At 43.7% G+C, this 13,943-nt stretch overlaps 1 protein-coding gene across 1 annotated transcript in view; it reads left to right on the forward strand.

Annotated features, from left to right (window-relative positions):
* Nucleotides 1-13,943, forward strand: part of LOC126297694 (DNA mismatch repair protein Msh2) — a 196,179-nt gene that overhangs the window by 148,641 nt on the left and 33,595 nt on the right. The window contains exon 9 of the mRNA XM_049988816.1: nt 1,649-1,846. Coding sequence (XP_049844773.1) covers nt 1,649-1,846 — 198 coding nt within the window. The remainder of the gene's footprint in view (nt 1-1,648; nt 1,847-13,943) is intronic.

A 13,943-nucleotide genomic window follows, 5' to 3' on the forward strand; every position in this document is an offset into this window, starting at 1 on the left:
TTAATTCCGCCACTACCTCGTCTCCTACCTTCCAAACTTCACAGAAGGTCTCCTGCGAACCTTTTTTCTCTTTATTTTATGTTTTTGTTTTCTTTTTTTGATGAAGGCAGTATCTGAAATCTTGTGTGTAATTGTCCTTTAAATGTGCCAGTCTGCATCTTAACATGTCACCTTTACAGTAGGTAGCACCCTATCTTTTCCTACATTGTTGATATTCGTGTGTGTGACTTAGACATAATTTTAGTTCATAGAATGCCTTGTTTGTCTTACTTTTTGTTGATGTCTTTTGAACCACCAATCAGAACAAAATGTCATGACTGTTTAATCATTTCACTTCATTTGACCCAACCATATTTCTTAGTTCAGACAAACTGACACCTGATTTCACAAAACTGTAATACTTTCATTTCTGATTTTAGGGTCAGCATAGAAACGATACACTTTTTCATATTTTGAAAAGAAGGTTTAAGGCTTTACTGATTTCTTTTTCTATTATTAATGGAAATTTTTTACGTCTTCTGCAGCCAATATTGGCTTTACAGTATATTTTGGGGTCAGTAGATCAGCTGTGCTCTCAGTTGCTGTCTTTGATTTATTTTCTTGTAGTGATGAACTTTTTAGTTGCACTCTGTTCACACACACCTTTATTCTTTGCGTGTTTCGCAAACACTGTCAGATGCAGTTTTTGTCTACTAAGTTTAAATTGTCATCACAGATTTTTTACATTCATATTCTGAGTACCAGCAATGCTTTTGTACGGCACTTTTGACCACTTTAAATCTGAAGAGGCCAAAATGTCTTCAGAGAGATTCTACGTGTTTTGTGATAAGATCAACTCACTTTTCATTGCGGTAAGCGTATTTATATCTGCTTTTAGCACACTTATTAAAAACTGCAGACTAGATATGTGTTTACTCAATTTCAAAATTTTGCTCTTAGGTTTTTTACATATTTTGTATTTACCTGTTCTGTTTACATTTTTTTGGGAGATCTTTTACACACTTTATCACTGGTCACCATCTTAAAGGGTATTACTATACGTTTACCACTGGGTACTAACAAGTGACATTTATTGCCTTATTTTCTTCTGTCATCCTTGCTTTTGTATTGTCATGTTTGCGTATTGTACAGAACTGTGAACAGTCCAGAAGCAGCTAGAAGATATGTCATAATGATGGTAAATGTTTTAGTCGTCTTAATTTCCTGTGGCATTTACAAGCCTAGTAGCGCATATGTCCTGCAAATAAATTATTGAAGACTAGCCAGATCATTTTACGGCTCTCATTGCAGCAGGATGCCGGGGCATAATTTTTATCAATGTAAATGAGCTACTTGACAGAATAGTGAAAGAAGCCTGCAGGTCAACACTGTGGTATTTTCACCACAGAGCTGTTGCCTCATTTAAATGGAGAGGATAATGAGCCATTATGAGAAGAAGTATCAAGAAATGGGTAACTTTGAGACATGGCTGTGGAGTGAGCAATGTGACCTTCTCCTGCAGCTAAAATTTATTTATTTATTTATTTATTTTAAAGTAATGCTGTAACTTTCAATCATACTTACATTTTTAATACACAGTGTACTTTTGAATGAATGTAGCTGTAGTAGCATTCTCTGAAAGAGGTATTTTTTATATTTTCAATTACAGATTACTGTCACAATGGTTGAAGCAACCTTTGCGTGATATTAACCTAATAAATGAGAGACTTGATGTTGTAGAGGTGCTTGTCAACTCACCTGAAATAAGGAGGTCCTTGTTGGATGAAAATCTGCGCAGAATCCCAGATTTCCAGGTCCTAGCAAAACGCCTTCATCAGCAGAAAGCAACCTTGCAAGACTGTTACAAGTAAGCAAATTTTTTCTGGTTTTTTTTTCTTTTGTGTTCTTTCTTTGAGACAAACTTTTGTGCTTCTGTTGGCCAGTGTCTTTTTAAAATATTGTATTCAAAAATCTTTCAATGCTCCAAAGTCTGTCAGTTTTCAGGAAACTGAAATGAAATATACAAGAGTAACCATCAATCCTAATTTGAATACTGATATAATGAAAGAATACAGCTTCTGAAAAATAAACTAAATTGTCTGTATAATTGGTTAAAATATAGACCAAATATAATTAAAAAAGTACAGTGTTTCACACATACTGTTGATGAATCTAAAATTTTAAAAAAGAGAGGGAAGTATTAAGCAACTCCAATAATTCAGGTTCGACTAGTGATACCAACAACTTGAAATCAATGGGCAAGCTGGTGCACTGCTTCAGACACTGCACTCACACAATGGTGGAACAGTCGTGCCATTCAGGTTTGGGTTTTCCGCAGCTCTCAAAATCAGTTAGGCTGAATGCTGGGGTAGTTCATGTAAAAATGTTGCAGCTGAGTATTTTGCTCGTACAATACTCACTATTACTGACCCCTATGTCGGTGGGTGTTTGCATACCAATCACCTCAACCTGTTTTTTTTTTTTTTTTTTTTTTTTTCTCTCCCAAAACCTTCTCTAATCTGGATGAGATAATGTGTTCTTGCCCCTATATATAATAATGGAGAGTCCTGAATGACACGTAAATTATGGAATTGGTAGCTAAGGTAACAACTCATCTTATAGTGGTGTCTGTTAATTTTATATGACAGGATGTATTAAGCTAGTAGTTAACATATGCAGAAAAATGTGCTTGCTTTGGAGCATTCAGTGATTTCAAATTGTGCAACGTGAGAGTTTGTGAGCTCCTTACTGGAATATTTTGAGAGGTGGGGGGGGGGGGGGGGGAGATGGAAATAACTGTAGATGCCCTGAAGATACAAAAAATTGCAGTAATGATGGTTTGCAAAGAAAAATACCCTGTAAACCAAAAGAGGCTGGCTTGTATAACTTAATGCACTTGGTAAAAAGAAGAAGACAGAAAGTGTAAAGAACTTAATGCACACTGCAGCCATATGCAGTTCATTGCTGTAGATTTGACAGGGGGAGAAAGACCTTTATGTACAGTAATGAAGTCTGTTGGTTTCAATTTCAAGAAAAGTGTAAGCACAGACCTGTTACGGAATGAATTACTGGTGCTTTTGAGAATTACGAAGGAACCATGTGAGGTCATTGTGTACTTGGTCGAAATACGGATTAATGCAGATCATCCTGCCAGAATAGAATTCTAGACAGTATGTGTGGAAATATTACTGTTTCTGTTGGAAAGGCTGTGAAAATTGTCATACATTGTTAGGACATCTTCCAGTTTTGTACTGCACTCGTTCTACATTTTTGTGTCAACAAAAATGAGGTGGCCACTACAAAGAGGTGAATCACAAGAGCTTCCTTAAGTGGTTTGACAGGCAATGGAAAACTCAAATAGGCTGACTACAATTGTAATACTCCATATCACTCTGTTATAAAAGGTCCAACAATGACAGTGAAAAAAGGTTGAATCATTGAGTGATTAATGCTACCATATGCATGTTCAGGGTGATATGTGGAAGGCAGAACTCTTAACTTTTGAGACATTAAAAGCCACATTTCCATAGTATGTTGTTGATTTGGAAAAAGAATACAGTCATAATGTTGTCCAGCTTCCACCAAGTCACTTCCAAATTTTACTGCAACAGAAATTCTGAAGTTGTTTGTGGGAGCAGTGACACAAATAATCTGAGAAAAGTGGAGTAATGTAAATCACACAGAAAAGTTGTTAAAAGTGCTTGGTAAATTGAAGCGAGTATAGAAAGTAATATGGAAGAAGTTAATTCATCCATAGGCAATTCCAGTTATTCTTCCATACAGCACAGATAATGGCATCATCAGTGTTGTGAGTGAGTCTGACCTGAGTGGTGGTTACCCTCTGCCATAAATTCATGCATTTTTTGTGACAAGCTGCACTAAACGGTTTGAGTGACTGACTCTATTTCCACAGTTAACTCTTAATTTTGTTGTCTATAAAAGTACAATTTACTGTGTTCGCTACTGAGAGTGGCAAGTACTTGAAGCACCTTACTTTTTATATAAATGTGTTTAGTTGTTGCATTCACATGAATGATTCAAATTTATTTGGTGCGTCTTCTGTGTGGACTATGCAATTTTCAGTGGAGCACACGGATTGCTGTAACAAACAGTGAACGCCATGTTCATTTTGTTGCGATTGTGGATAGCTGTAAAGTGATTTTGTGGTATCTAAATGAAGGTGTTCCTTAAATTGATATGGCTATTTCAATCATAAGCAAACTCAATAGCACATGTTAACAAGGAGCATCTGAATGCATTCAGTAAGGAACTGAACAGCTATTTTCTTGTTACAACCACAACGTATGAGAAACCTGTGACATTGTGCCCCTCACTGTTCTTGTGTCAATTGCTTTCTTATTCTGCGCAAGGTCAGGGTGTATATGACCCGGGAGATCTGGGAAAACCCCAAGAATATTTTCATCTGGGAGAAAACTGGGAAAAACCCAGAAATTTTTTAGAATTGTGGGAATTTTTCATTGTTTATGTTTTCAGTTAAATTTTTGTAATTTTGACTGGTAAGAACCAATACTCTAACAAAGGATATTACTGTATCCCGCTACTGCAGAATAATACTACAGCAATAAAACATGAACGAGAAAAAAAATGAAAATAAAACTTAAAATTGCAAAGGATATTCGCCATATACAGCAACAAAACACAGTGCTCATACAGGCGTCTGCCAACAGCAAAAATGTGTCAAAGGCTTTAGGAAGACTATGCAATGCTCCGTAACAACAAATTGTCTCCATTGAGCGTGACGTCACAACTGTTTGCATTAGATTCATTTTAGCAATTACGAGCAGGATCATGCGCATACGCAGTTGAGTAGTACCTTCTCCAGCTTTTGGCTACAGAAATGTGGTTGTTGGCTGTGTAAGCAGTCGCAGCAAGCAGCTAGATGCTTCCGGGAAATATTTTACTGGAGTGCCCAAATTGCCAGATTCATGCATGCGCAGCAGACCCAGATGTAGGGGGAGGAGGGACCTTGTTTCACAAAGTGACTAGCATCCAGGGCACATTAGTCTACCGATTATTTATATGACTTTGAAACGCATCCCTGTTGGTGTTTGAACATTTTTGACACATTATAAAATGATTTCTGAATGAATCGTAAGTTGATTTGTGAATGTGTGCATAGTGTACATGATGTCTCGGTCAGGGGATTCTTCATCACTTGTAGAAACAAACTTTCCTACAGACAAAAGGGACTAAACAAGCTGAGCGGAGTAAGGCCGACGGATGAATGCCAATCGCTGTCTGATTGTGTGGTTGATTGGGTTTGCGAATGATGAGCGTTGTTATAATTTCTAGCGATATCCATAGATTCAGGAGTGGGAATAAACTCAGCTATACATCAGGTATCCATCAGCATTTTCCAGAGACACTAGTCAGGGTGTGACAAAAGCCGGAAAGGATTCAAACTGAGTTGCATAATGCAACAAATGGGGTGACATGATATACTTGTATTTGATAAATGTGTACTTTTACATGGACCAAACAAGCTAGCAGTGGTTTGAAAACAATGAAGAGAAGCCAACAGTCTGATGTACAGAATATTTTAGGCCTTTGCTTCATCGTGAATCCGAATATAGCAGAAGTCGAAAAATGGTATCACATTTGATGAAAGGTGTCACAGAAGACATGTACTGAGCTCTTATGGTAAAGGATGTCACAACACCAGAGGAATTCATCAGAAAAAGTGTTAGATGAAAGAATTATAGTCACCTCCTGCATGGGTCACTAAGGCAGTTGTGGAAGACCTCCATGACCTCACCTCTCCAATATGCCAGGTAGTAAGAGGGGAGGTACAGCAGTTAATGGAAGCCAGAAATCTTGACCGAGCATACAAAAGTGTGCCAACCTCATATGTCTGGTGGTAATAGAATGTTGAAGAAGAGGTGTATTGATATTTAGCACCAGTCTCCGTACCCAGTTAACAGTGCCACGAAGAATGAACTCGAACTTACACAGCAGCTGTCAAATGATATATCTGCATCCAATTGATACAAGTGCAACCAGCTCCTCTGCCAAGTATAATGCCCCACAGAACAACAAACATTTGGAGGACATAGTAGAGCAAATCAAAAAGTAAGTTAAATTAATTGAATCAACTGTGGGTTCTTAGTGAAACATTGTAAATTAGCTAAACAAACACTTCCTTTCTTTGTTTCACTAATGTTATTATTAATGTTACTGCACAACCTAGGTTCGGGTTATAAGCTCATTTTATTGTTAAAGAGTACCCCTCCTGTGGGTCCAGGGGCAAGAATAGGCCCGAGGTATTCATGCCTGTTGTCAGTGGCGACTAAAAGGAGTTCCACACGTTTCCGCCTTTGTTATGGTCCCCTGTAGGGTTTGACCTCCATTCTTCAAAATTTTCGCGAAGAGTGAGCCAGTTGTGGAAGAGTGCCTTACATGGTGCATTGTGTCCATCGTGCATTGAGATGTTTAGCCCACTTTCTCGTCGTCGCATTTCAGTCCCGCTTATTCTCCATCTTTTGTGTGAGGACACCTTCCTGGGTGCATTTTCCACCATGCACTATGCAGTGTAGCTTTCTGCGTCGAAGATGACCATGGACTTCTTTGCCCCTAATATCCATGACAGTAGCCAGTCCGTTGTGGTGGGGCCACCATTTACCCTGTTGGTTGTAGCCTTCTGACCACACAGGGATTGCTCTGCTGATGCCTGCGCTGTTAACTCCCCATGTATGCCAAGGGGTAGATGCCCATCCTCCTGGGGCATTGGGACTTCCGGCAATGGCCATCCTGCCAAGTGGCCTATGCTGCGGCTGGGTGGCACCTGGTCGGAGTGGGTGGCATCAGGGCGGATGACACACACTGAATTGTAGTCTGTCATCTCTTGCTGATGGTGAAACGCCAGCAATCTCAAGCATTCACAAGCTCAATTCAATGCACAGGAGTATGACACCAAATCATTCCCATCCCTGGCCACACCATGGGAGGAATGTCAGGCTGAGAATAGCAGCAGATCTTATTCGCCCCAGTACCTTATACGTTAGAGAGCTGATGGGGAATCTTTCATGACATTGAAGCTACAGTTTTTGTTGAGCATTTAGAGGACAATTTTGGGGAGATGGAGGGCTTGTCCAGAATGAGATCTGGGTCAGTCTTGATCAAAACAGCATCCGCTGCCTAGTCACAAGCGTTACTCAGTTGTGACAAGATGGGAGATGTTTCTGTAACCAACGTGCCTCATAAGAGCTTAAATATGGTCCAGGGTATCATATTTCACTGGTTCCATCTTTTGCAGTCTGACGATGAGCTGCACGCCAACTGAGAGCGCTGAGAGTGGCAAGGTGTACATTTCGTGCAGCGTGTCCACCGGGGTCCGAGGGATAATAAGGTTGCCACCGGTGCATTTATCTTGGCATTTGAGGATGATATATTGCCCGAGAAGGTCAAGGTGATGGCCTAATACTGTGATGTAAAACCCTATATCCCTCCCCCGATGTGGTACTAGAAGTGCTGCAAGTTCAGCAATATGCTTTCCCACTGTACTTTCAGCGGCACATGTTGAGATTGCGGACTCCCATCACATCCCAATACTCCATGTGCCTCGCCTCCCATCTGTGTCATCTGCGGAGAACACCATTTGCCTTGCTCACCAGACTGCAGGGGTCTCCAGAAAGAAATTAAAATCGTGGAGTACAAGACCCTGGACCAACTGACCTACACCGAGGCTAAGAGCAAATTTGAATGCCTGCATCCTGTACGTATGATATCGTCTTACGCAGTTGCTACAACAGTTCTGGCACCATCAGCTCCACCAACCCAGTCACCTCTCCGAGCCAGAAGACTACACCTGCCCCCTTGATGGAAGGGGCATTTCCCTCCCTGTTGCTCCCGCACCACCTACTTCAGGAGCAACACCCTCCCAACCATTGGGGACGTCTGTCCCCACTTCTAATTCAGAGAAGCATAAGTCGTCTTTGGTTTCTCTCGCTAAGAAGGGGCCCCTTGGGTCACTCCCTTCCCAGGTTTCTGCTAGTGGAAAAAGATGACACCTACCAGTGGCTGAAGATCTCAAAAGTAGCTGGTCGTAGTGTTTCACGCTCATCCACAGTCCCGGAGAGTGAGCCAGTGATGTCCTAAAAGCTAGGGAAACCAAAGGAGCAGCGAGAGAAGTCCTGAAAGAAGACCCCTAAGACCAAGGAAATTGCGGTGGTACCCACATCATTGCTACCTACAAGCTCTGGGAGAGGATGGGGTGGAGATTCTGGCGTCCGCTGAGGACCTAGATCTCACCAGACCCTCAGAAAGTTTCCCTCTACGGGTTCGGGGGTTAGATTAGGCCCGCGGTATTCCTTCCTGTCGTAAGAGGCGACTAAAGCGAGTCAGTTGGGGAAGGGCCCCTTACATGGTGCATTTTATCCATCGTGCATTGAGACATCTATCCAGCTTTACCATCGTCGCATTGCCGTCCCGCTCGTTCTCCATCTCTTGGGTGAGGATGCGTTCCTGGGTGCAATTTCCACTATGCACTATGCAGTGTTGCTTAGGCGACGACCATGGACTTTATTGCACCTAATATCCAGCACGGTATCTAGTCCGTTGTGGTGGAGCCGCTATGTAGTTCAGGAGAACGGGGTACCACAGGGATCTGTCTTAAGTGTCTGCCTGTTCGTAATTGCAATTAACGGGCTCGCTGTGACGGTGGGAATGTCTGTCTCAGCTTCCTTGTAGGTTGACGACTTCTGCCTCTACTATAGCTCCATTGGCATTGCCACTGCTAAACGTCAGCTGCAGGGCGCTATATGCAAGGCGCAGTCTTGGGCTGTAGCGCATGGCTTCCAGTTTTTGGCTGCCAAGACCTGCGTTATGCATTTCTGCTGGTGACGCACTGTTCACCCTGACCCGCAGCTTTATCTTGCCGGTGAACTTCTTGCTGTGGTGGAGACACATCAGTTTCTGGGTGTGGTTTTTGATGCCCGGTTGACTTGCCTCCCACATATTCGGCAGCTTAAACAGATGTGTTGGTGCCATCGTAATTCTCTGCGATGCTTGAGCCACACCAGCTGGGGCGCCGACCGATCTATCCTCTTAATGCTCTACCAGGCGTTAATCCATTCCCGTCTGGATTACGGTAGCCTGGCTTATGGTTCAGCATCCCCTTCTGTGTTGCGGGTGCTGGATCCAATCCTTCACAGCGGGATATGACTTGCTACTGGTTCTTTCTGGACCAACCCTGTGATCAGAATACTTGTGGAGGCAGGTGTCCCTCCATTGCAGTTACGGCGCCAATGTTTACTGGCTGCTTATGCTGCACATGTTTGTAGCTTGCCCGGGCATCCTAATTATCGTCCCCTGTTCCCTCAGTCAGTCATCCATCTCCCAGAATGTCAGCCCCGGTCGGGTTGTACGATCACGGTCCGTGTCAGAGAGCTTATCTCCAGGCTTGGGGTTTTCCCTCTTCCGCCTCCTTCCTGGGCCCCCCTGCGTACAGCCCTGTGATGTGTGCCCCACCCTTGCCTCCGGCTCGAATTGGCACAGGGCCCGAAGGACTCAGTCCCACCGGAGGCCTTCCACCACCGTTTTCTTTCCATCCTTGCCATATATCAGGGCTCTGGCGTTGTTTACACTGATTATTGGTTATGCTCTCACTCTAGGGAACCATTACGAACAACGTTCATTGTTGGTTGGCTGCAGCGTTTTCACTGCTGAGCTTGTTACCATCTTTCATGCCCTAGAGTATATCTGCTCCTGCTCAGGTGAGTCCTTCGTTATCTGTAGTGACTCCCTGAGCAGTTTATGAGCTATTGACCAATGCTTCACTCACTCTCGTCTGGTGGTGGCTGTCCAGGAGTCCCTCCATACTCTTGCCTCTTGCATCCCCTCTGTGGTCTTTGTGTGGACCTCTGGTCATGTCGGCACCCCGGCCAATGAACATGTTGACTGCCTGGCCAAACAGGCCACCAGTGAACCAACTCTGGACATTGGCTTCCCGGAGACTGATTTGCGAGCAGTCTTATGCCGCAAAGTATTCACGCTTTGGGGTGCTGAATGGCACGATCTGACCACACCCAATAAACTCCGTGCTATCAAGGAAAGGACGACTGTGTGGCGGTCATCCATGTGAGCCACTCACAGGGACTCAGCTGTCCTTTGTCAGCTCTGCATTGGCCACACCCGGCTGACCCACAGATATTTACTGCGCCGTGAGGACCCGCCTCTATGTCGCTGCGGGGCAGCTTTGATGGTGGTCCACATTTTGTTGGCCTGTCCCCTTTTAGCTGTGCTCAGGCAGACATTTGCACTGCCTGATAAGCTCCCTGCCCTTATAACAGGTGACACTGCCATGGCAGGTTTAGTTTTGCATTTTTTTCCAGGCAGGGGGCTTGTATCACTTAATCTAAGTGTTTGTCTTTTTTGTGTTGAGTCTGGCCTTTGGCCTACGATTTTAGACTGAGTTTTTAATGTGTTTCTCGGTGGTTGGCTTTTCCTTTTTTGTATCTATGGTCAGCCAACCACTGTCACACTCTGAGAGATTTTAATTCCTTTTGTCTGGTCTCTGTCTGAGTCTGTCTTGTCCTGTGTCGTCTGCCGTCTTTTCCATTGTTAGTTTTTATTCTGTGTGGATGTTTGAAATTTTGGAAAAAGGGACCGATGACCGTAGCAGCCTGGGCCCTTCAATCCCACAAACCAACCAACCAACCAACCCTCAGACACAATGGATATAGACTGCTCAGGCAAAAAGTCAGTGGCAGCAGGTAACTCAGAGGCGTAAACAGCCTCTTTGAATGTTCTATGCCTTTCCAGTCTCACAATGTCATCCTCGAGTGGAATTGTGGCGGTTTTTTCCACCGCCTGGCTGAGCTACGGCACCTGGTAAGCTTTATACCTGCTATCTGCATTGCCCTACAGGAAACCTGGTTCCCAGCAATGTGAACCCCTGCCCTCTGTGGCTGTAAGTGATATTATAGGTGCCGAAGCCACTATAATAGTGTGTCAGGTGTAGTTTGTATGCAGTGAACCTGTGCCCCTTCAAACCTCTCTTGAGGCTGTGGCTGTCAGAATAAGGATGGCACAGGAAATAACTGTCTGCAATGTCTATCTTCCTCCAGATGCAGTATCCCTGAATGTAATAGCTGCAGTCAGTGATCAACTCTCTAAATCTTTCCTGCTTTGAGAAGATTTAACACCCATAACCCCTTGTGGGGTGGCACCGTGCTTACTGGCTGAGGCAGAGATGTTGAAAATTTACTGTCACAACTTGACCTCTGCCTCTTAAATACTGGGCCACCACATATTTCAGTCTGGCTCATGGTATGTACTCAGCCATTGATTCATCCATTTGCAGCCCAGGACTTCTCCCATCTATCCACTGGAGAGCACATAACGACCTATGTGGTAGTGACCAAGTCCCCATCTTGCTGTCACTCCCCTGGCGTCAGGCCCATGGACGCCTGTCCATATGGGGTTTAAACAAGGCGGACTGGGAACCTTTCACCTCCGCTGTCACAGTTGAATTTCCCCCACATGGTAACATCGATGTTATGGTTGAGCAGGTGACTACAACACTTGTTTCTGTGGCAGAAAACGCGATCCCTTACTCTTTAGGGTGCCCTCGGCATAAGGCAGCCCTTCAGTGGTCGCCGGAAGTCACTGAAGCAATTAGGGAGCGTCAGTGAGCTCTACAGCAGCATAAGCGGCACCCTCCCCTGGAGCACCTCAGCCTTTAAACGGATCCGTGCCCACGTTCGCCAACTTATCAAACAACTGAAGCAGGAGTGTTGGGAGAGATACGTCTCGACCATTGGGTACCATACGTCGCCTTCCCAAGTCTGGGCAAAGATCAAATGTCTTTTCGGGTACCACACCCTAACAGGTGTTCCCAGTGTTACCATAAACGGTGTGTTATCTACTGACGCAAATGTAATTGCTGAGTGCTTTGCTCGAGCATCTGCGCTGGAGAATTATCCCCCAGCCTTTCGCACTCTCAAATGGCTGCTGGAAGAGAAAGTCCTCTCATTCACTACATGCCACAGTGAATCCTATAATGCCCCATTTACAGAGTGGGAGCTCCTCAGTACACTTGCATATTGCTTCAACACAGCTCCTGGGCCTGATCGGATCTACAGTCAGATGATTAAACATCTTTCATCTGACTACAAGCAACATATCCTTGTCATCTTCAACTGGTTTAGGTGCGATGGCATGTTTCCATCACAGTGGCGGGAGAGCACATTCATTCCAGTGCTCGAACCCGGTAAAAACCTGCTTGATGTGGATAGCTATCAGCCCATCAACCTCACTAACGTACTTTGTAAGCTGCTGGAACGTATGGTGTGTCGGCAGTTGGGGATCCTGTCCTGGAGTTATGTTACCTACTGGCTTCATATCAGGGCGGCTTCTGCCAGTGTCGCTCTACCACTGATAATCTTGTGTCCCTCAAGTCTGCCATCCGAACAGCCTTTTCCAGATGCCGACACCTAGTTGGCGTCTTTTTTGACTTACATAAAGCATAAGACATGACCTGGCAACATCATATCCTTGCAACATTGTATGAGTGGTGTCTCCAGGGCTCGCTCCCAATTTTTGTCCAAAACTTCCTGTCACTCCCTACTTTCAGTTTCCAAGTTGGTGCCTCCCATAATTCCACCCATATCCAGGAGAATGGAGTCCCGTAGGGCTCTGTATAAGTGTCTCTCTATCCATTAACGGTCTAGCAGCATCTGTCGGGCCCTCCATCTCACCTTCTCAGTATGCAGACGACTTCTGCATTTCTTACTTGAGCTCCAGTACTGATGTTGCTGAGCATTGCCTACAAGGAGCCATCCACAATGCGCAATCATGGGCTCTAGTCCATGGCTTCCAGTTTTCCACCGTGAAGATGTGTGTCATATGTTTATGTCTGCGTCGTACCATTCATCAGGAACCAGCACTTGTCTCTTGGGGAGACATTATCCCATTGTCATCATCAAGAAGAGAGCCAGTCATTAATCTAAATGCTCAGTTAAACTATGAAGCATATGTCTGTTGCAAAAAGCTACTCACGCTCACGAAAGAAATATACATCTAAGCAACTATCATAAACTTTGTAGGTGATAAAGGACCACTTTGGCTTACTAATTGAAGCCATTAATTCTGAAATAGCACAATTCCACATTTTGGTACTACACAAACTATTTGTATCGGCATATTCATCCCACGCTAAGCAAAACATTGACAGTGAGAAGAACACAGAATACCTTCCCATTGGAACACACTCCTCTTTTTTTTTTACATAAATCTTTCTTAGATCAATGTTGATGCTAATTATGATGTAGGTGTTGCCCTACGCTACTAGCCCTACCGCAGTGCAATTCCAGGAAATTTTCAGCTTGCTTTAATCTCCAGAATGCTTTAAAATACTTCATTATGAATATAAAGGTTGCTATACAGTTGAGCTGTCAGCCGAATACCTTCTTCTGAAGTAGAAACCCGCACACACATATTCACAAAAGCACAACTCATACACACATGACCACTGTGCCTGGCTGCTGGGGTTGGACTGCAGATGGCAACCAACAATCTGGCCACAGCGGAGAGACACAGTTGCCGTGTGTGTGTGTGTGTGTGTGTGTGTGTGTGTGTGTGTGTGTGTGTGTGTGTGTGTGTAAAACTTAAATATGTAGCAGTCTTTATGTTGTGCCTTTCTGCAGCCCAACATCTCCTGTGTATGCTGAATATCAATCTTTCCTTTTCATAATATTATAGTTTTCCATCCTGGACCTTCTGTTGTCTCATTATAAATAAAATAATTTAGAAAATGTTAAATAATATTCAGAACTGTGAGTTGCACATAAGTGGAGAATGTCCGACTTTGTTAGTGGAAGATGCTTTACAAAATTGGCAAACAGAGTATGGACTGTATACTTTCAGTGAAATCAAAATGAATCACTTTTTTAATTGTAATTGTCACTGGGCTCTCAATCTCAAACCTCCTTTCTGTCATGTGTTGA

Source organism: Schistocerca gregaria, chromosome X (genome assembly GCF_023897955.1).
Source record: "Schistocerca gregaria isolate iqSchGreg1 chromosome X, iqSchGreg1.2, whole genome shotgun sequence".
Classification (NCBI taxonomy): domain Eukaryota; kingdom Metazoa; phylum Arthropoda; class Insecta; order Orthoptera; family Acrididae; genus Schistocerca; species Schistocerca gregaria.